The sequence below is a fragment of the Papilio machaon genome, chromosome 7, assembly GCF_912999745.1.
Source record: "Papilio machaon chromosome 7, ilPapMach1.1, whole genome shotgun sequence".
NCBI classification, from domain to species: Eukaryota; Metazoa; Arthropoda; class Insecta; order Lepidoptera; family Papilionidae; genus Papilio; species Papilio machaon.
This window is the reverse complement of record NC_059992.1, coordinates 5,515,689-5,539,858: the sequence shown is the minus strand read 5'-3', so window position 1 is coordinate 5,539,858 and position 24,170 is coordinate 5,515,689. Positions and strand designations below refer to the sequence as shown.

Below are 24,170 nucleotides of genomic sequence, written 5' to 3'. Positions count from 1 at the left end.
AGTAAAAAAATGGAATAATGGGTACAAAAACTACAATTTATAATTTTAATCATCTTCTTCCTCTTCATCGTCGTCTTCTGGCTGCTGGTAAATTTCAAACTGGTCTTCATTATCGTCTTCAACGACATTTGTCTCAAGTTCTTCCATGATTTCTGGGTCTAAGGTTCCATCTTCGTTAATGTCGCTCTGAATGTTGAGACAAGCTTGCCCATTACATTGGCCACAAGTTAAAGAGCATTGCAAGCCCGCTTTCCTGCATCCGCATCGCGAACCACAGCCACTCTTGGAGTTGCAGAAAATTGTATTTAGCAAATCTTCAGGAGCAGGTAGTAAAATTGTCATGATAGGCTCCAGAAAATCGTTTCGCATTGCCCAACCCCATACCTGGGGTTCCAAATCATGTCCTAACCAAGTTTGAACTTGGTAATATACACGGTTGTAATGTTGATGAGCAGCTGCACTTGTTGGTGGAATATTTGAAAGCTGCACAGGTTTATTAAGTTTTGTAGACTTGACGTAATGCATGTAACGAAGATGATCGAGACTTTTCACAGATTTCGGAGCATTATAGACTGCCAATAAGGTTTGAGTTTCACTCTCTAATAATTTCTGGGCCGAACAATTTTTTTCCTCAAATGCTGCAGCTAGTTCATCCAAATTTGTCAGTAATTAATTAATTTGACAAATATTTATAATAATTGATTTATTGATAGTTCATCAACTATATGGCGCGTTTTCTACCGGAGGCTGAAGTGATGCTGTGACCGCGCGCTCTCCGTCCTCTACCTCGAAAACGGTTCACCGTATAAAAAAAAATTTTAAACAAAATTTGTAGAGAATTTTGTATTCTACAATATTAATAAGAGATACAAATAGCAAAAAACCCATAGGAAATGAGATATTTCCAAAAAAGCGCGAAAAACCGATTTCTGTAACCTTTGACCTTGAAATTTAATAGTTGCTTACACCCTACCATATGTAGGTTTTGAGACAACTTTTAGGGTGTCAATATACAAGTATTTACAGACTTACAGCTGGGTATCTCGAATTCCGAGATTCTTACCTAATTTAAGCTAAAATGACTGGACTAAAAGGCACACGTTAATGTGTGTAAGAAATAAATAGATATTCAAAATAATTAGAAAAATTTCTTTCGTCATTGTTACTATGTTCTAAATACAACACGTGAATCCTAAATGTAGTGCGTGCGATCAGTATGAGAGCTTGTATTATTATTAATAACTTGTGTAACAAATTAAACTCATGGCCAAAGTGCATCCGCGACGGACATAACTCTCCATAACCATTTGAATGGCCAACAATAGTGTATCATTCTAGAGTTGCAGGGAATAAGCAAGATCAGTCAATCTAGAAGATGGCCATTAGGATAACATTATTCTCCACAATGTTGGCCAGCGCGTTTAGAATTCATTTGCTGATCCACATTGATAACCGTTGATCAACGTTCCTACCAAATTCTACTAATACGATACCTGCCAATGTCATTGATGTCGATGTGTCACTAAAAGTCAAAACAAATTACACTTGTCATAAGATAATAAAAATATTTTGTAAATACACAAATTAACAGTTGAGTTTCGTGAGTTTAATGTAAAACGTGCCATGATAATTTTAACTAGATACCATAACATATTTTTGAGTTTGACTTTGGTTGCTTAAATATGCCTGGTGTTTTTTTTAAATGTGTAAATTGTATAAAAATGGATTATAGCGTGGAAGAAGGACTTTTGCCGAGAGAAGCAATAGAATTTGATTTCGCTGAGGATGCCTTGGACTACGAGGTTAGTGCCATTGCTAATTAAAATAAAATACATAATTTAATTATCAATATTTATTCAATTTTTGCATGGTGTAAAGATCTTTTTATTTTGTTAAACACTTATAAAAACCATATCCATTCCTGGCAATTATATATTTTCATGATAATGAAAATTGCTTCACAGCTTAATTTGATTAAAAGCATTTTTTTAAGAGTGATATTTTATTATGCATAAGTTAATCTAATTTTATAACATTGTTATTACACAGGTGTTATTACAGTGAAAACTCAGTGGTTAGTTTTAATTCCATAGTTTTAGCTTTGCAGTTGTTGATTGGTAATCTCTGATTATACATACTCTTTTGATGTTAACTATGACTTGTTTGGTTTTTGTATTATGGTTGAATTACTTTAAATTTGGAATGTTATTTTTTATTTGATGAGATTGAATTAAGTTATATTTGTTAATTCCATAAAAATCGCATTAAGAAGTAACATGTCTAGTTATATGATGTACCTGTTTTTTTCTTTACATATATTTCATAATGATTATGTTTCAATAAAAATAAATTCAAAATGTTTACATTGAAAAAAAAAAAATTCTAATTAGTCCTCAAGTGTCTTTTGGTTTGAAAGTGATCCCATTAGCCACATCTACCATTCAAGCGCAGTTTAATCTAAAGAAAATTTAATTAGATTGTCAGCTGAAGTGTATAGTTTTTAGTTTAAACTACAGATTGACCATATACAGTTAAAACTGAACATGTGTAGCAGTGTTTTACCATATCATAAACACCATTAATTAATTAAAGAGCTACAGTAGTGTATACTTAATCCAGTGTCAGTATGAACTAGTTTATATGTGAAAAAATTTGTACATTAGCTTATAATAATGCACAAAAGGTTAAACAGTTTCTTTTCTAATCATTGATATAAAACAGCTTGTAATCAAAATTCATAAAGGGAGATAGAGGGAGAAAAGGTTGACAAAACGTATTCATGTAAAAAATTGAAAGTACAAACTTCCAGGTATTATAACTTTCAGATATCTTGCCAGCTATTAATTTTCCGCGAGTGTAGAGGGGCGTAACGGAATGTTCCCGCATGCGGGTATGCGCAGCAAGCCGGTGACCTCGGGCTGCTAAGATATTTGAAACGAGTTATATGTAACCGAATTTACTAAATATGTTTCATTTAAAATAGAATGTGGCCACTTATTAGACGCACACCAATAAGCATCGTGTTGTCAGAAGGTCAGTTGCTTTTCTGCTTTGGCCCCCCAAGGTCACGTAGTTTCCGGTTTTAAGTTTTTAATTGTAATTTAAAATGTTATCCAATCTAGAGCTTTTTGTGACCAAGGAATGGCAGAAGTTATATTAATTTAAAGATAATTTGAGCATAAACATGAGACAATGGCAGTTTTTGAGTTTATATTATGGTTTTTGAAGTTGCGAATTTTTTGAGTACCATTTATCTTCTTGTTTTATCACGTTGTGAATATCTGGAGGATATACACTTGAAATTGTTAAGATATTTATGTGGACTAAGATCGCAACAAATGGAAAACCGAACCAACTGTCATCTGACACCACTTGTGAGTGATTGTTTTTTTTCTAAAACTCGCTATACATGTTACAGATTCGAGTAACCTGAGGGTGTATCACAAATATTTGCGTAACAGTTGCGAGAATTCGTAAAGTCATCGACAAAATTTGTATGAGATTTGTAGGTTTACTTTTACTCCCGGCACCAACGCAACACACATTTTGTCGATAATGTTATGAAAACGTTCTAACGAATATACGTGCTAAGCCACATATATTCGCTTATTCTTCGATTCGTAAGTTGAGATTATTGCTTCAGGCAAGCGCCCTTGGCCTTGTCTAACAACGTCAAGTTCTCAATTCCGCATCGATAGTTCCTCTATTTTTAATAAACACCGCCATTCAGCCATAAAATGCAAAAAAACCAGTGCACTAGTGGAGCAGTCAATGTCTTTCTTTAGCGTTGTTCAGAAAGTTGTAAGTTTTACTCGTTAACCAATTGATTTCGCTACAAATATTAGGTCCTTACATATGAAATTGGCGTTTTGTATGGGAGGAACAAAAAGTCGAATATTTTTTAATATAATATATTTAATTAATCAAAGTATGAACCATTATTTTCTATGCACTTTTGCCATCTCATAGGTAGTTCATTGATCCCTTTACTAAAAAAACCAGTCGGACGGGAATCAATAAAATCTTTGAAGGCGATTTGGACTGCCCCATCGGAGTTGAATTTTTTCCCTTGCAAGAAGTTATCCAAATTTCGAAAAAAATGGTAATCTGTTGGAGCAAGGTCCGGGGAGTACGGAGGATGTGTTAGACTTTCCAATTGAAGCTCTTCTAATTTAGTAGCCGTCTGTTGCGCAGTGTGTGGTCTAGCGTTGTCGTGAAGCAGCAGTGGCGTGGAGCGATTGACCAGCCTAGGTTTTTTAGCCGCTAGCTTTTCCATCATGGTTTGCAATTGCTGACAATAGACATCAGCCGTAATAGTCTGGCCAGATTTTAGAAAATTGTAATGAACAATACCGGCACTAGGCCACCAAACGCTTACAAGTAACTTTTTTGGGGTTAATTTTCGCTTGGGGCAGGATTTGGCTGGCTGGCCAGGAACCAACCATTGCGCTGAGCGCTTCCGATTATCGTAAAGAACCCATTTTTCATCACAGGTAATGATTCGGTTTAAAATACCTTCATTATTGTGCCGGTTTAGTAATGTATCGCAACAGTCGACGCGCGTTTGCCGGTTTGTTTCAGTCAATTCGTGAGGTACCCACCTTTCAAGCTTTTTAATCTTCCCAATTTGCTTCAAGTGAATTAAAACAGTTTTATCACTAACATCGCAGCCTGCAGCTAACTCGGACGTGGTTTGCGATGGATCCGCTTCCACAATAGCCTTCAACTCTTCATTATCAACTTGAGTCTCAGGCCGTCCACGGGGCTTGTTCTGCAGATCGAAATTTCCAGAACGAAAACGTTGTAACCAAAAACGAACTGTGTTTTCTTTTTCAACACGACCGCCATACACATCATTCACCCTTCGAGTCGTTTCCGCAGCACTAGTGCCACGGCGGAACTCGTACTCGTAAATAATGCGATATTTTAAGTTTTCCATTTTGTAAAATGAGTGACGCAAACAGAAAAAAACAGAAGAAAAAAAACAAATGAATGACGGTCATCGAACCACAAATACATGAGTCTATAGCTGTACAAATTTGAATTTGGAATTCCTTACCAAAGAGGAGAAATTCGTGATTAAAGTGGCCAGTACGAAAAACGCCAATTTCATATGTAAGGACCTAATATACAAAAATATTTAACACAGAGTAAAAATCATAACTAGACAGACTGGATTAGAGATTATTTTATTTCCAAATAGCTCTAAAACCGATAATATCTACCAAAGATAACTTAACTCTGTTTAAGTATTAAATCTACGATAAAGGTTGCGTTCTAAGGTTAGAATGATCAGGTTTTCATTATGCTACTATTGTAAATAAAGTTATTGTAAATAACTTTCATCATATTATAGGTAAGCTCCGATTGCTTGATGAATTTAACTTTGATGATTCGAAACTGAATCCCAATCAACTATAGATTACCTACAGTTAGATTTTTATTTTTAAGTCGGTACAAAAAAAGTGCTAAAGAAATAATGCAGACGGATTATTAAAAGTTCTCACAAGGAGATTGTTAATCTTAACCTTTTCTTTTTTCTTATTCACAATTTACCCTCATAACGATTTTCTAACAGTAGCTAGCACTGCAATTTAAACAGACGATAACAATTCTTGAGAAAGAGAGTTGCGATATATCCATCGCAGTTGCGACCGTGTGTACTATGTACTAAGAATTGGCGGTGGCATCATAACAAGACGGTCTCTCGTGGGTAGCAGACGTGCACTGACCCAGTAATCGGTAAATAGCGATTTATTTTAGTGTAGCATCGTTTGTTACGTGACATTATAGTGTGAAATTATTTGTGGGTTGTTTGTAAAGATGGTGTGCGGCGGTCGTTGCGGTTGCGGTGCGTTTTGCCGGCGTATATTTTGCCGCTCCCGATCGCGAAGTGGTAGTGTTAATGGAGATTCATCACCTATTACCTTGGTAATGCATACCGAATTGTGTAAATGCACTATACTTGTTACACATATCTAACACTTTGTGGGACTGCGGTAATGTACGTACTATTTATTGTAAAGAATAATTAATTACTTGGGATACAAAGTAAATATGTTAAATGTTTTACAAGTTTTCAATGTTGTTTTGTAGGTAGTTACATAAATGTGGTGATGATTTGTTATAGAAATGGTTTGATAAGTGACTAACATAGCTGTCGTACTAACTATTACTACAACTACTAAACATTATTAATTATACATATTGAGGATGATGTTAAGGAAAAATGTACTTAGTATTTACACTTTGAGTCATTTTAGTCATGTTTCGTTTCAAAAATTTTAATCAGTTAAGGACATCATATCTATCTATATATATAAAAGAAAGTTGTGTTAGTTACACCATTTATAACTCAAGAACGGCTGAATCGATTTGACTGAAAATTGGTGGGCAGGTAGATTAGAACCAGGAAAAGGACATAGGATAATTTTTACCCCGTTTTCTATTTTTTTTAATTCCGCGCGGACGGAGTCGCGGGTAAAAGCTAGTAAGTTATAAGTTATCTTATTTTATTTCCTTGAAAATTATAAAAAGAAACTCCAACAAAAACAATTGAAAATGAAAATACATTTATCAAATTGTTTTCTATCAAAAGTTTGATGAACTTATAAATCGTTGAAATTTTAATCTTAAGATAACATTGGATGGGACTTTTTACTCTGCTTCTCTGAATGTGTTTGAAAAACATCGATAGCGGAGATCGAACCTAAAATGAGGTATAAAAATAGGTGACCAATTAACTCAGGCTATATGATCGTTTACATATTTTATTATACTTAATACCTATATATATATATTACAATATCCTTATGTTATGTTTTAACTGTAGTTCACAATAATGATTGAAACCAAAAGTTTGTAATATTTTTTCATTAATGTTTTTTTAGTAAAGTACAATTAACCTTCAAGGTTGTTAATAATAATATTGTCTAAATGTTATCATGGTAATTTGTTTTGTCAAGCTTAATCTTGGTTCTTTGTTTTAAAACAATATGATTTTTTTGCCCTCACAAAAACTATGACAAGAAATATATTTACGCTGCTCTTCGACAATTATTTCTCTAAGGATGTTTGAAACCTAACAGACCAAACTAACTTAACAGCCATTTTCCAAATAAGATATGACGTAAAAGTCTATGTTACCAGGTCATAAAATGAAAAATGAAATAACAGACCACAAAATTTAAAAAGTTATTTTTTTTTTGTTGAATAACAGTTTAACGAATCTTTCAGATATCGGGATTTAATCTAATATATAAAATTCTCGTGTCACAGTTTTCATTGCCGTACTCCTCCGAAACGGCTTGACCGATTCTCGTGAAATTTTGTGAGCATATTCAATAGGTCTGAGAATCGGCCAATATCTATTTTTCATAACCCCCCCCCCCCATTTTTTAACTGCGCGCGGACGGAGTCGCGGGCGACAGCTAGTATCGTATATATTTGTATCATGTATTTATCATAACTCTTTTGTTTATTTGACGTAAACTCCGAGCACCGCGCGTGACACCTCAGTCCCTGGTGTATTTCAGCCTGAAGGTAAACGAATGGCGTGAAATGATGTCATTGCACTATATACCAACTTCGTTTTATTTCCCTTGCCATTATGTGCCTCATGACCTTAAAATTTGATGTTTACGATTGTCGGATAAAACTATTGATTGCCTCAACTCACGCAAACTTTCGACCATAGGTTTGTATAGGGAGTATTAGTCATAAAATTGTTGTTTTTTCCCTTAACTATTCTACGCACTCTTAGCACGCTATTTCTGATCTAACATCTGTCATAACAAGGGAAGTTGATAAAGGTATGAAGTGTCTTGTGGTCTTTCTTGACCTCAAGAAAGCCTTTGATACTGTCTCTATCCCTATTCTCGTACGCAGGCTTGAAAGTATCGGATTCCGTGGAACTGCTCTCTCGCTTCTTAGAAGTTACCTTAATAACAGAATGCAAGCGGTAAAAATTAACAATTTCACTAGTGTAGAGGAAAACGTAACTACTGGAGTCCCGCAGGGTAGTGTCCTCGGACCAACACTATTTTTAATATATATTAACAGTCTCTGCAACTTAGGTAGCCTTGGGGGAAGAATTGTGTCCTACGCTGATGATACAGCCATCATTTTTACTGCTAACACATGGAATAAGGTTAAGTTGGAAGCTGAGAAGGGACTGGCTATTGTTAGTAGATGGCTTAAAGATAATCTTCTTACCCTAAACACCCAAAAAACTAACTATGTATGTTTTGCTCCTTACATAACATCGCAACCCCCACCTGATTTTGACATTAAAATTCACTCCTGTAGCACTTCTTTAAACACTTGTATTTGCCCATCCATCCAGAAAGTTAGCAGTATTAAGTACCTCGGAGTGATTGTGGATTGTAGATTGTGCTGGTATCAACACCTGGAACGCACTATAGGCAGGGTAAGGAAGCTCATGTGGATCTTCAAATTATTAAGACGCGCTGTGAATACTAAGGTGTTAAATAATATATATATAGCTCTCGCTCAATCAGTAATAACATACTGCATTTCAATATGGGGCGGTGCAGGAAAAACTAACTTTCTAGATTTAGAACGGGCACAAAGATCCTTGATCAAAGTAATGTACAATAAACCTTTTAAATACCCCACCAAAACCTTATACGAAATTTCAAATTTGCTCTCTGTAAGAAAACTATACATTTTACATTTGATTTTAGGATACCACAAGACTTTACCCCTTGATAGTAATAAACTCAAAAAAAGACGGTGTCATGCTGTTGCCCCCCAATATCCTGCCCGCACTGTCTTTGCCACTCGGCAATATATATCACGTGCCCCTTATGTCTATAACAAAATACATCGAGTACTATCTATATACCCTATGCAGCTATTTGAGTGCAGGCGCGCACTAAAGGATTGGCTCTCTGCCCTTACCTACGACGAGGTTGAGCAAATTCTTACTAGAACAATTTAGTTTTGGCTCTCATTGGACCCACCACAAACACACGCACACATACACACACACACACACACACACAAACACACACACACACAAACACACACACACACAGACACACTCAAACACACGCATAAATCTCACAAAGAAATGTTAAAATTAAAAATTATTTTCTCTTTATGTTAACATGTAAATCGAAACTGTTATGTACACTGGAAGAGCGAGGCATTCCCTACACAAGTGTCTCTTGACTACTTTTTGGGAAGCCCCGGCAACTTAAATGTAAAGATTTACTTGAAATAAATACATTTTTATTTATTATTATTTTATTAACTATGCGTCAGAGTATACCTTGTTAAACGGATGTCCATTAAAACTTATATAAAAGTAGGTTTTCAATTGTTATGTTATCTATTTCTGAAAGTAGATAATAATTCTATGTAGCAGTTTGAATTGACGTATTGGAAGTTGAAATTTAATTAATAACAATATTTTCCATCTTATTAATCTACATTCAAGTCTGTTAATACTATTATGAATAACCGAAAGAATTAATCAATTATCAAATCCGTCACAAACTTGACTTACAATCATATTAAAGTATGCTTGGAATGCCACTATTAATGGCTTAAAATTTTGTACATACATATTTGATTGATTAACCGTTGGTTTCTGAGACCAAAATCTCTTTATAAAACATATCCTTTTCGCTATCATTATCTTTGACAAAACAGAGATAATATGTTTTATACAGGTATTTTGGTCCCAGAAACCCATGATAAGTAAACTATACAAGTCTATAATATTAAATGGATACATATTTGTTAATCTGAACAACGGTTGAGATGTCTTTTATTGTTTGAGTAAAACTTGGTAGTCTTTTAGTTACGAACTCAACGATACTTAATCACACAATACACCCTTAACTAGGTTCTTGGCACGCGTTCGATCTTTCAGTCTTTCTAATCTCTTCTACAGATTAGATGACATAAGGCAAACCAGAGAATCTATTCATATAAAATAGTACTTAGATCATAAAGGTCAATGGTTACTTCACTTACGATATGAATTTGAGTATAAAACAGTTATATTTAAGCTTAACTCTCTCTTAGGCTTACTAAAGAACCATTTTTGACATACAATTTAATCAAAATGGTATAATATATGTAACTTAACACATTCAATAACACTACATTTTTTACATGTTGAATTATACTTGCACTTAGTCGATGGCACTGGACGTGTTAACGGGATCCTAATAACACGTACAAGTGGATATCCTTCGTGGTGCATTGAATCACCTATTGGTATTCACGGTGTAACCTCTAGCCTCCTTATCAAACAAGCTATGGCTCCAATTAAAGACAATCTGTACACCGCTGACTTCATAGCAATGATTCATCGCGCAACGAAGGTAACTTGCGTACAATGTCGGTACCCACGATTGTGTGCTTAATTTTTTACAGTGACTATAATTTTTACATAAACAAATTTATAATCTGTACAAAAAGAATTTTACATATGTCAAGGACAATTACATGTTTATTTTATAATTCACAAATAACTGATTTATGATTTGAAGTTATCAGAATTTTAATATAGGGTGTACAACAGTCGTAATATAGTCTTGGCACATAGCCATTGCCTTGATTATTTGCAGAGCGGTATATCCGCTGTAATCATATCTAAATGTGTTTAAATGTATTATGTGTTAGATCAGCTCATAGTTAGTAATAGATGGAGTTTAGGGTTTATCCCAAATATTTAAAAACAAAAGAAATTAAATTGTCATAATTAATTGACCACTACTTGAATTAGTAACTAAAACATTACGCTTGCAACTGAATTTTTTCTCCATAACTTTAACATATTAAGTAGACTAATTAACTAGTAATTGGTAATGCCTTGCTAGTTATGCTAACGCATTGTTCTTGTCATTCAACTTAAAGCAAATTAATGTAAAAGTAAGTTTCCACTGCAGAAACACATGCACAAAAACATATTGTTACATCGGTACATATATTAAATTCATTGTTACATCTGTTTTACTCAAAAATAATGACGGAAAATTTGGAAGTGCTCAACGAGAAATGTGTAAGGGTATCTCTGATTTAATAGAAGTTAATCTTTAAATTTATTATGTTATTGTTTAGAAGAAAATTTAATTTATTTATTTATTGTGTATGTTGCAGACTCATCTGGATGAAGCTCGCGATGTAAAGTTCACTCAAACCTTGACAGAGCCGTTGTCTATCGGCTCGCATATTACATGTACAGGCACGCCCACTGAAGATATACCATGGTAACTACTTTTAACTTGATGTTACGTCTTTTCCTGGCTGAATAGTATGTAGCTGAAGCTAGGCTAGCTTTTATTTATACATACAGATACAAACATACCTACAAATACGAAAAACATTATGCTCGTCATCTTCATCAAACATCGGGAAATAAGTAATAGTGGCAAATAAGCAAACGGCATAGGTAAATATTAATTATATAGAATGATATATCGTACTCATAAATGCGGAAGTTTAGATGGAGGAATGTATGGATATTTGTTAGCAGGTATCTCCAGAACGGCCCAACAGATCTTGATGAAATTTGACACAGATGTAGAACATAGTTAAATTGCCCATAATTAATGCGCAGTCCTGTAGCATATACGGTGTCGCCGAATCTTGTGGCGTTAATAGTTTAAGCGATTGTAAGACTTTTGAATGTTACTATTGAAGGTTTGCAATAAACATTGGGTGCGGAGATCCCGAGTCGCGCGGGGACATCGCGGTACACTTCAATGTGCGACTACCGCAGAATTACGTGGTGCGAAACACACGTAGACATGACAAGTGGGGACCAGAGGAGACCACCGCATTTAGGTAACAAAGGTTCATGTATTAACTTTACTTAATTTGTAACAATATGATTGAAGGACGGACTGGTATACCTTACAAACCATGTAGCACACATTTGAAATCTAATCGCTAAACCCTTTGCAAACAATTTACTATTCTGACCGCGGCAGTGTATATGGCAGTTGGTCTAAATGTTTAAATGATGTTCCAGATTATTTCCTTTCAAAGTGAACCGTCCCTTCACGATCGAGGTGTTGGTGGATGAGAAGGAGACGCTGTGGGCGGTGGATGGCGAACACTACTGCAGCTTCGCGCACCGCAGCCCCTCGCCTCTTGGCGCCGGCTGGGTGCAGGTCATCGGCATCAGAGACACCGATCTTAAGATACACAAGACTGACATATACCCGACCACAGGTCCGCCTGTTTTTGACGTAAGTTACATTTTGAAACGTTTCCATCGCTTTTTAACAGTCTACAGGCCCTTTTTACCTTTGAATTACTCATCCATATATCTTTTCTTGGTCTTACTCCTCCAAAAATACCCTGTCACATGGACAACAATCACACAGGTTGTCGTTGTCTCTGTGTTCTAATCGATTTCCAAACTTTATTTATGTATCTTATCTCTGTTATTTATCAATCTATTTTTTTTAACCTTCATAGATTCCAATGAGAGAGAGCGCCGCGCATCCACGGCAACAAGACGAACCGATTTGGCGACCTAACATCATTGCTAAGTTGCCAAATGGTATTCCTGAAGGATACCAATTAGTTATTTATGGCAGGTAATTATTTTTTATAAATGAAAGAAGCTCCGAAGTCGTTTCGACATTTAGATAAAAATAACTTACTGTTACATAAAAGGTCTATTCAATCTTACTAATATTATAAATGCGAAAGTTTAGATGGGTGGATGGATGGATGTTTGTTTGAAGGTATCTCCGAAACGGCTCAACGAATCTTGATGAAATTCGGCATTGATGTAGAACATTGTCTGGAAGAATATAGGCTACTTGTTAAGTTTTTTTTAATTCCGCGCAGTCGGAGTCGCGGGCGACAGCTAGTCTAAATATAAAGGTTAATGATGTAATGTGTAACCTACTCTTATTATTGATGGATTAATTAGGTGTTTTTATAATATCTTATAAAGGATAATGAAAAAGTAACTGTTACTACAAATCTGCGTAACTTATCTTTATATCGTACTAGCTGTCGTCCGCGACTCCGTCCGCGCGCAGTTAAAAAATGGGGGGGGGGGGTTATGAAAAATAGATGTTGGCCGATTCTCAGACCTACTGAATATGCTCACAAAATTTCATGAGAATCGGTCAAGCCGTTTCGGAGGAGTTCAAGTTCGAACTCCGTGACACGAGAATTTTATATATTAGATGATTGTTACTTTAACCTAGTTACTGGTTTGTGTGTTAATAAATAATGATGATTATTTTATACCAGATTACGACCGATGTTACATTCGTTCGCGATAGACTTGATGGACGTGCACCGCGAGTGGCCGCGCGCGAATGTTCTATTGCACGTGAACGTGCGCGCGCACGCCGACGCGCAACTGACCCGGCAGCTGGTCGTGCTCAACGCGCACCTCGGCGCCTGGGGCCCCGAGCGCAGGCAGCGCAGTGCGCGTCTCGTGCCCGCCACATATGTATGTATATCAAATATAGCGCATAGGATATTCACCATTTTAGATTTATCTAACCTGACGACGCAACGACATGCCACTTGAATCGTCAATGACCTGGGTCTTACCGATCGGCTCTACTCACTGGCTTTGCGAAGGGATGTCAGTTCCCTTTGTATCTTCTACCGCCTTTACCACGGGGAGTGGTCCGAAGAATTGTTTGGAACCATACCTGCCGCTGAGTGCCGTCATAGCACGAATCAACAAAGTGCCAAATTTCATCGATACCATCTCGCACAGCCGCGTTGTGGAATACTCTGTCCTCGGCGGTATTTCCAAACAGTTACGACTTAGGGACCTTCAAAAAAAGAGCGTAAACCTTCCTTAAAGGCCGGCAACCCATCTGCGATTCCTCTCGCGTTGCGGATGTTTATGGGCGTCGGATCAAATAACTTTAGGCGGTCCGTTTCTCGTTTGCCCCTTTCTCCTATAAAAAAAACACCCGGTGAGAAAAGCGCTGCTATCTCGGTTAGTTGTGACATACAAAATATCTAGAATCCAAGAATTATTTTAAAGTACTTTTTAATTACAGACTACAATAAGGATAGTGCGAGGTCCTGGCGAATGGTCTGTGTACACTGACAATGTGCTGATTGGTGAAATGGAATACCGCGCGTCGCCAGATGGCGTTAAAGCTATGCGCATACGTGGCGACATCTATCCTGAAGATATCTACGTATCTCCGTCCACATCCTCCCCTATACAAGATAAGAAATAATGACCCTATTAAAGGTGTTGTAGAAAATGTTATGTTTACTGCACTTATGTCATCGAATCTAGTGATAATTGAATCCCTGGTGTATTTGGCTTTAATTATTTTTTTAATCATACCTTTAAAGTACAATATTATGTATATAAGATGATATGTTTTATAGTTTTGTTTGTATTTACTTGATTTAAGTTTTAAATTTTTATATATGAAAGATTTTAAACTTATTTGAAAATAATGATACTATGTACTTTTTTATATGATATTTTATGGATTATAATTCAAAAATGATTAATTTGAACTGTGCCATTGTAAGAATATTTTCAAATTATCACATTCAGCTGATACAAAATAATATTAGGTTCAATTTCAATATGTACTTACACATTATAGCCTGTTTAAAAAAAATATACAAATTATACAAAAAATTATATAAATAAATATACGTATAAACGCTTTTTATAATATACAACATAAATTGTTAACTCTTACTTAAAGGTTTAAAAATATAGTAATTTAATAAATTGTTATTCTATCAAAGCTGTTCAGCTTTATGCACTTAGTTATGTAAGAAATTATGACAATGCATTTTAAATGTAATAATTATATTGCAATATATAATAGTATAATTAACGCGAATGTAAGAATCTAACCGTGCATTTTTATATGAAAAATATACAATTATTAAAATGATAAAAGGTTTTTCTTATTATACGCACAAAATTTTTTTATTTGTTTGCAATCCCATTATCTTTTCACCTCTTTAAACTACACAGTTCTTAATGTTGTTTTAATGCTTCTCTTTTCGATTCAATTATTAGCCAATGACGAGTTTTATGTTTTTCTACATTTATTAGCATTTTAATAATTAAAACTTCGTAAAACAGCATTTAAGTTACTGGAATTAAAGCAATTTTTATATATTTTTTTGATCATTAATTTTACAATTAGTGAAATTAATAGAATTGAAAAAAATTGTAACATACTGCTTTTACTTTCTAATCTACATTTTCCCCATGTCAATGTCAGCTGTCAATGACAGAACTGTCAAAATAAAAAACGAATACCAAAACAAAAATTGCACTATTTCAGCATTAAATATCGTTTGATATAAGCAATTAATCAGAGTTAAATCATTTAGGGTCTATATTTCCCTTGAATTAAGGTCACATGACCCTATTAAACCGAGCTTTAATTTGTTGACGCTTAGCGGTCAAGCTTATATATTTGACCTTCTCAAGGTGACCGATATCGCATCTTGGTAGCTCAGTCGGGCTTAGGCAGTCGTAGGAGTTTGTTTAGTACTAAATTAACTGGATCACGATGAGCGTTCAAACGGATTCTGAAAAGCGTAAGCAGATATCTGTCCGCGGCATTGTCGCTGTGGAAAATGTTACCGAAGTGAAGAAGGCTTTCAATCGTCATGTGCATTATACTTTGGTAAAAGATCGTAATGTTGCTACGCCAAGGGATTACTATTTCGCCCTTGCACATACTGTCCGTGACCATCTGGTTTCCCGCTGGATTAGGACCCAGCAGTATTATTATGAAAAAGATCCCAAGGTAATACTAAAATGTTATTTGTTTTATGTAACTCATAATCTACCTACAAATAAAATGTAATGTTTCAGATTGTTTTGTTAAACTAAATTGATTTATGAAATTTTATTAAAAATGATAATTATTTTGATAAAGCATGCCTAGAAATATTTTAATAGTCTAGACCAGGATAAATTTAATTTTAATTACACATGTTAAAGAAAAAAAATCATAGTTTTGATGGATCATATATTATGAATTAATTTTTTTTTTTTATCATGAAGTTAATTAAATTTATTTGGCAATTAATATTAAACATAGGCACAAATATACACACCGGCACAATTAGCGGAACAGAAAAAAAAGTTAGACTACGAGATAATAACGCATATATTTGACGAAAATGTAATTAGACACAAAATAACAAATTGATTAACATCTTTTAACAACGAATTTGAAAAGTCTTCGTTATTTTTTATTGAAAAATAAAGAAATTTGAAATAAGTGAAATTTTTAGATGATTATGAACCATCACAAAAAATGAAAAAAGTAAGCATTCAATGTTTTAACAATAAAATTAAAGCAAAATTAATAACGAGTGTTTCCCCCTCTTGCTCTGATTACGGTTTCCATTCGTCTGGGCATGCTACAGATTATGTTATCGATGATTTCTTGAGGCAACCGCTCCCACTCCTCAAGTAATGCGTTTCCAAGTTCATTCAGATTGTTGGGGGGTGGCATTCTGGATTTAACCCTTCTTTTTAGCAAGTCCCAGACATGCTCTATCGGATTCATATCGGGGGAATTTGCTGGCCACTGCATCACCGGTATACCTACGTGGCTAAGATATGCCTGTACCGATTGTGCACTATGAGCACGAGCATTATCTTGCATTAGAATAAAGTCGTCACCAATAAATGGGGCAAATGGTACAACATGTTCTTCTAATATGTCTCTGATGTATCGATCTGGTGTCATGGTCCCTCCTGTGACTATCACTAACTCCGTGCGAGCTCCCAAACATATCCCTTCCCAAACCATAATCGAGCCGCCACCATAAGCCACTGTGTGTTCAAAATTAGACTGTATGTGGCGTTCTCCTTTGCGTCTCCATATTCGCTGTCTCCCATCGATCTGTTTTAAAAGAACTCTGCACTCATCAGTAAAGAGAACCTGCTGACATTCGTTCAAATCCCAATGACGATGTTCTCGCGCATAGCTTAATCGGTTTACGCGGTGACGTCTCAAGTTTTGGGCCTTTGGCAGGTATATACGACCCTAAACCAACATCTTCAAATCTCCTGCGAACTGTACGCTCACTTACTCGTACTCCTCGAACGTCTTCCAGTTCATTTCGAGCTTGTACAGCCGTTAATCGCGTATTCCTACGAACTCCAAGTTGTAAAAAACTGTCATCCCGCCTCAATGTACATCTTTTTTACCTTGACCCCTCCTCCTCACAAGAGAATTAGACGATCTGTACCGCTGGATGCTGCGATGAATCGTTGATACTGGTCGACGAAGCCTTGAGGCAATCGATCTCTAGGCATGACCATTTCTTCTCATTTCATCAGCCCTAATGATTTCCAGTGATGTTAAGTCAGGCATAATAAAGAGCTTTTAATAAACAAAATAGCCTATAGAATAACAAATTTATAAAAAACCATTAAGTGCAATTTAAAAAAAATATTACAATTACGTGGTTATTACTCGAACAAGTTGACAAAACGTATTGTTCGGGAAAATAAAACAAATGAATGAAAAAAGTGTATGTCATCTAATTTTCTATTTTCAAATTTGACAATAAATTAAAAAAATATCATAACTGGCCAGTTCCTCAAGTAAAAGATTTTAAAATCCTGCTTTTTTTTGTGTTCCGCTAATTGTGCCGGTGTGTATATATTGTGAGATATTTTATAATCAGTAGTACTGAAAATAAAAAAATATAGGAACATAGTCTCCCTAAATAGCAAACTGTCCAAAGGTGTGTAATAGTTTATATAAGCATACAATATTTTCTTTCTAACAGAGAGTCTACTATCTATCATTGGAATACTACATGGGCCGTTCTCTCCAAAATACCATGATAAACCTGGGCATCCAGGGAACTGTGGATGAAGCTCTGTATCAGCTCGGCTTAGATATTGAAGAGTTGGAGGAGCTGGAGGAGGATGCGGGTCTGGGAAATGGAGGTCTTGGACGTCTCGCCGCTTGCTTCCTTGATTCCATGGCCACACTTGGATTGGCCGCATATGGTTATGGTAAATATTCCATATTTAGGTAGAATTTTTTTTATGAAATGTATAATGCATTTATTCTATAATATTGTTACATTATATGTTTTTTTATTAGTAAATTTTAAAACTACCTCCTGTGTCGTTGACATGACATTTTTGCGCATCTATAGTTAATCTTATGCTTCACATTTAACTGGTAATCTATATTAGTCCAGTTATTCATAACCTTACCTTAAATGATATTCACATTTTCCCTTATATTCATTATCTTATTTTTAATTTACTTTATGGTAAACTAAAAATATTCTTTGATACATTAGTTTAAAGATTTTAATAATTTATTACTTGACTATTTCTCTTACATAATCTATATGTGGTCTGCATGTAAATATGGAAAGCCTAACAACATCTCTTATCAAATTTTCATAACAGTAACAGGGTTTATGAAGGTGCATAATATTGATATTAAACTATGACCTGTCACACTATTTTTATTCCTTCAAGCTTGATAGATATGATTTCTCTAATATTTCTCTTAGTTCTACAAATCTCATACAAGTGATTGCATTTTTGTTGTATTGGTTTATCATACAACATGTATTACAAGATTCAAACATTTTGGTGGCTCATGGTTTTATTGAAAAAACAAATTTTCAACAGTTTTTACATTTTGTTTTTGAACAATCACAACTTTTTTTTATAAGTATGTTTTTAAGTAATTCCTCCATAAGTATAGATGATCTAGGAAAGGATAATTAGAATAGATATATTCTAGTATAAAACAGTTTGTTATACATAGTTAAAATAATAAAGATTTTGTGATATATTAATAAAATAACACTGGTGCCTCAATACAGGTACATGTTTAAAGCAATTGAAGCAAGCTGACAAGAGTAACGTTGGCGTATCGCCAGTTATAAACGGACTAATTGAGTCTCCGTGAACACTGAAACGTTTGTATAAATATCAATTGTAAATGGGGTCATTTAAGACGAACCGTTTTAAAAACGAAAACACCCTTTATGTGTTCTGCAAGTGTGTGTTTTTTTTGTTATTATTAGCACTTACTTTTGATAAGCGAGTCACGTAGGACATTCACCTTTTAGTGTGACCATAACAACATGACTATTTTACTTGTGTATAAGTCCAATTAAGTGCTACTGGCATTCATTTTATTCTACCATCAAGATTCATTGATTCATAATAGGTCCTTCATTCAAAGTGATTTTATTCTATAGTTGGAACGATATAGTAAAAAGTTCATATGTTCATAAATTCTAACATACGATTTACATAGGTCTTCATAATTGATATACTGGAAACATCCGATTTAGAAGATTCTTATTACGCAATTGAAATTTAACCTTCTATAAAATTAATAAAGAACTAACGCTAGTCACAATTATTGAAGTAAAAATTTCTATGTACGATATCTTACTAATATTATAAAAGCGAAAGTAGATGGATGGATTGTTTGAAGGTATCTACTAAACAGCTTAACGGATCTTGATGAAATTTGGCACCGATGTAGAATATAGTCTGGAAGAAAACATAGGTTACTTATTAAGTTTTTTTATTTATAATTTCACGGCGACTGAGTCACAGGCAAAAGTTAGTATTTATTATAAATCTAGAATGTGGTAAGCTAGGCCCTAACCACATCTAGTTGTGGTCAAGACAATAATACTTCATAGCATATGATCGTACGAAATGTTATACAAGTGGATTTTCTCATTTTATTGAATTTCACCTGTGATATTAATTTAAAAACATGCTATTGATACAATCGATTGTTTAACGTTTGTTTTTAATAAACCGAACAGTTTCCATAATAAGTTATCTAAGAATTTCGAAACATTGTGTTATTTAAAACAAAACATGTTTTGTATCGTTGTTATTATAGGTATAAGATACGAATATGGGATCTTCGCGCAGAAGATTGAAAACGGTGAGCAACAGGAGGAGCCCGATGACTGGTTAAGGTATGGGAACCCATGGGAGAAGGCACGCCCTGAGTATATGCTGCCTGTCAATTTCTATGGCCGCGTTGTTGATACTCCGCAAGGAAAGAAGTGGGTAGACACACAGGTAAGCTCGAATTTGGGTTAAACTATACTCTTACTTTTGTTTTAATTACCAATGCTTTTGTTAAAATTAACTTCTTTGACCGACCGGGCATTGATATGACCTCACGGAGTACTATATACTTTATAGAGTTTCGACTGGTCTTGAGTTTTTTCTTCTAAAACAGTTCTAATTATTACGGATGTTGAGTAGATGTGGTCAATCACATCAGGTGACTAGGATCACTGGCCAGGTTTTAGCGTACAAGTAAAATATTGTACTCATCTGTCTATGAAATGTTAGTCTTGGTCGACGGCCAGATATGAATGGATCTAATATTAAATTTCGTAAGTTATGAAAATCTTTTATAAACATACATTATGATTGAAACTACATTGATTATAATTTCACATCTATAGTTTCCGTGATTGTATACTTTTAAGTTTTACAATTCTGATGGTATACGTTGATATAGTAATCGTTTAGATGTAACTAGCTATCGTTTTCCAATCAACGTTAATTAGATTGCACAACAACCAGCGGAACGGAATGAAAAGGCTAAGGCATATCAACACACGAAAATATTGAATGACGTTGAGCTGTTTTTAAATCGAATTCAAAACATAGGACATATTATATGTATGGAATGTTATTGTGTTGTGATTATTTTAATAACAATAATGGTTGATTAAGAAGTGTTAAAATACCTTTAATTGTTCATTAACCGGTACCGTTTTTGAACTAGCATATATATTGATAAAGTATCAACTCTGTGACCTACGAGACAAACAAACTGTGAATGTCAACTGACGAAAGACTTGTTTACTGGAGAACTTATATTCTAAATGTATGTAAATTGTAATCCTGAATTCCTGCCTACCCCTCGTATTCAAGAGCTTAAGTTATCTATTCAATTTATTGACTTTGTATAAGGAAATGTTGTTCTTTATCTCTCCGATGCAGTCATATTACGATAGTTATATTATTAACGCCTTTTTTAGTTAGTTTCGTTAATTTTAAGCTATGATGAAATACCTACAAAAGAATTTAAAGATAATTACCAAAAGAAAGAAACCAATGCATCTGGTCAAAATTAAGATCATGGTTAAAGTAATAAAAGCGCATTCGGTTTCTTCTGACAAAACTTCGTACATGTAGGCTACGAATAAAAAATTCTTAAAGTAAAAAAGGTTTAGAATCCCTGAAAGCTTGTTTATTTTTATGATCTTGTCCTTGCTATAAGGTGGTGTTCGCGATGCCGTACGACAACCCCATCCCCGGCTACAACAACAACGTGGTCAACACGCTACGCCTCTGGTCCGCCAAGAGCCCTATCGACTTCAATCTCAAGTTCTGTAAGTACATTTTTTTTACTTTTTCACAGTGCTACATGCCATCGATAACAACATATGTTGCACGAATGGAATATCTTGCCCGGTGATTGCACCACGACCACACAGAAGACAGGTGTCAAATGATAAAGCTGAGCTAATGTTACAAACTTTTTTATTTGACATTTTGAATTGTGATAATATTAGTAATGAATACTTTCGTAGGATTGAGAAGTACATATACCTACGTTATTTGTTTTGATTTCAGTCAACTCTGGTGATTACATCCAGGCCGTGCTGGACAGGAACGTGGCCGAGAACATTTCGCGCGTGCTCTATCCCAATGACAACTTCTTCGAGGGTAAGGAGCTGCGCCTGCGCCAGGAGTACTTCATGTGCGCCGCCACGCTGCAGGACATCATCCGTAGGTACAAGGCCTCCAAGTTCGGCTGCCGCGACGCCGTCAGGACCACCTTCGAGAGCCTGCCCGAAAAGGTCGCCATACAACTGAACGACACACATCCCGCACTGGCGATTCCTGAACTACTGAGAATCTTACTCGACATCGAGAAGGTGCCCTACGACGAAGCCTGGAACCTCGTGGTCAAGTGCTGCGCCTACACCAACCACACGGTGCTGCCCGAGGCCCTGGAGCGCTGGCCCTGCTCCATGCTGGAGAACGTGCTGCCGCGCCACATGCAGCTCATATACCACATCAACTTCCTCCACCTGCAGGAAGTGCAGAAACGCTGGCCCGGCGACATGGACCGCCTGCGCCGCATGTCCCTCATCGAGGAGGAGGGAGAGAAGCGCGTCAACATGGCCAACCTCAGCGTCGTCGGCTCCCACGCCGTCAACGGGGTCGCCGCCATTCACTCGGACATTCTCAAGAAGACCATTTTCCGCGACTTTTTCGAGATGTGGCCGGAGAAGTTCCAGAACAAGACCAACGGCATCACGCCCCGGCGCTGGTTGCTGCTCTGCAACCCGGGCCTGTCTGACCTCATCTGCGACAAGATCGGCGACGACTGGACCGTGCACCTGGAGAAGCTGCAGCAGTTGAAGCGCTGGGCGAAGGACCCGGCCTTCCAGCGCGCCGTCATGAAGGTGAAGCAGGAGAACAAGCTGCGGCTGGCGGCGCTCATCGAGCGCGACACCGGCATCAAGATCAACCCCGCATCGATTTTCGACATCCAGGTGAAGCGCATCCACGAGTACAAGAGGCAGCTGCTCAACATTCTGCACGTCATCACGCTCTACAACCGCATCAAGCGCGACCCGAGCGCCCCCATCACACCGCGCACCGTCATGATCGGCGGAAAGGCCGCGCCCGGGTACTACATCGCCAAGCAGATGATCGCCCTCGCCTGCGCCGTCGGGAACACTGTAACACTTCTTTTTTATTTAACTACAATATGTGCTACCATGTTATGTGTTTATTAAATTGAACTTGATGGTTTACCTCGTTGTACGCCAGGTGAACAACGACCCGGACGTGGGCGACAAGTTGAAGCTGATCTTCCTGGAGAACTACCGCGTGTCGCTGGCGGAGCGCATCATGCCCGCGGCGGACCTCAGCGAGCAGATCTCCACGGCCGGCACTGAGGCCTCCGGCACCGGCAACATGAAGTTCATGCTCAATGGCGCCCTCACCATCGGTCAGTCTTCTCTTGCGTTCTATCTTCAACCCATGCAGCGCACCCAGAAGATACTAGGAAGGAGACCTAAAATATACTATTATATTTTAATAACTATTTTTATTTTCCGCCAGGTACTATGGACGGTGCTAACGTGGAGATGGCGGAGGAGGCCGGGGAGAACAACATGTTTATCTTCGGCATGAGAGTCGACGACGTGGACGCTCTCCACAAGCGAGGGTAACTTTCCTATATTTTCTTGTATACTTCTCCAGACTGCATCATCTTATTTTACGAGGTCATCGAGACTAGGTTTGGTGTAAGATATTCGGTTGTGTTATTAGATGAATATTTGTGTGTTCAGATACAACGCGTTCGAGTACTACGAGCGCAGTCCGGAGCTGAGGCAGTGCATCGAGCAGATCCGCAGCGGCTTCTTCTCTCCCGAGGCTCCGGGCAAGTTCGCGCATCTCGCAGATGTGCTGCTGCACCACGACCGCTTCCTGCATCTCGCTGACTACGATGCATACATACAGGCGCAGGACAAGGTCTCCGCCGTATACCAGGTACAGACGAGGACTTTAATTTCCTACCCATTTCATGGAAAACTTATAATAGTAACATACGAACTTCCTTAAGTTCTCATGGTGACATTTTCCTTCCTTCTATTCCTTATTTTTATATTTGATGTCGTTTGTTGATTTAAATGCGAAATTATGGTGACATGTTTTTATTTTACCATTCATCATCATCATCTTCCTGGTCTTATCACTCTCACGTGGGGTCCGTGCACAAGGTGTTATAAACCTTACAATTTTGGTTTAATTTTTATTTTACCATTGAATTGATACAAATTATTGTTTCACCAGAATTCAGCTAAATGGGCAGAGATGGTGATTGAGAATATCGCATCATCCGGCAAGTTCTCATCTGACCGCACCATAGAGGAGTACGCGCGTGAGATCTGGGGAGTCGAGCCATCTTGGGAGAAACTGCCCGCACCCCATGAATCTGTCTAGGTTAAGCACAGCTTGCCATATTCAAACTGACCTTTATTTATATTACTCTGGACATGTTGATGTTTGAAAATGGCAGCTTTACTACCTGTTAATTCTGTTATTAATTCGAGTTTCTAACACATCGTTATCGACAGCGGCC

General features: G+C 36.6%; 2 protein-coding genes across 2 annotated transcripts; both read left to right on the top strand.

The window, feature by feature from the left end:
* The first annotated feature begins 1,563 nt into the window (after positions 1–1,563).
* Positions 1,564–14,296, top strand: LOC106714821 (galectin-4). Its single transcript, XM_045678535.1, has 7 exons — positions 1,564–1,802; positions 11,137–11,246; positions 11,680–11,823; positions 12,011–12,230; positions 12,463–12,584; positions 13,255–13,459; positions 14,028–14,296. Exons 1-7 carry the CDS (start codon positions 1,683–1,685, stop codon positions 14,211–14,213), a joined length of 1,107 nt encoding a protein of 368 aa, XP_045534491.1. The 5' UTR covers positions 1,564–1,682; the 3' UTR covers positions 14,214–14,296.
* A 959-nt stretch (positions 14,297–15,255) lies between these two features.
* Positions 15,256–24,121, top strand: LOC106715028 (glycogen phosphorylase). The gene is made up of 9 exons (XM_014508215.2): positions 15,256–15,767; positions 17,773–18,004; positions 19,884–20,068; positions 21,288–21,399; positions 21,644–22,761; positions 22,853–23,033; positions 23,147–23,252; positions 23,377–23,578; positions 23,882–24,121. Exons 1-9 carry the CDS (start codon positions 15,528–15,530, stop codon positions 24,029–24,031), a joined length of 2,526 nt encoding a protein of 841 aa, XP_014363701.2. The 5' UTR covers positions 15,256–15,527; the 3' UTR covers positions 24,032–24,121.
* The last annotated feature ends 49 nt before the right edge of the window (positions 24,122–24,170 follow it).

Excerpts from the sequence above, each read along its gene's own strand:
- LOC106715028 (XM_014508215.2), top strand. The coding sequence starts at position 15,528 with ATGAGCGTTCAAACGGATTCTGAAAAGCGTAAGCAGATATCTGTCCGC. Across the intron at positions 18,005-19,883 it reads ATTGGCCGCATATGGTTATG|GTATAAGATACGAATATGGG; the intron begins GTAAATATTCCA and ends TTGTTATTATAG. Across the intron at positions 23,579-23,881 it reads AGGTCTCCGCCGTATACCAG|AATTCAGCTAAATGGGCAGA; the intron begins GTACAGACGAGG and ends TTGTTTCACCAG.
- LOC106714821 (XM_045678535.1), top strand. The coding sequence starts at position 1,683 with ATGCCTGGTGTTTTTTTTAAATGTGTAAATTGTATAAAAATGGATTAT. Across the intron at positions 11,247-11,679 it reads CCCACTGAAGATATACCATG|GTTTGCAATAAACATTGGGT; the intron begins GTAACTACTTTT and ends TTACTATTGAAG. Across the intron at positions 12,231-12,462 it reads CAGGTCCGCCTGTTTTTGAC|ATTCCAATGAGAGAGAGCGC; the intron begins GTAAGTTACATT and ends TAACCTTCATAG.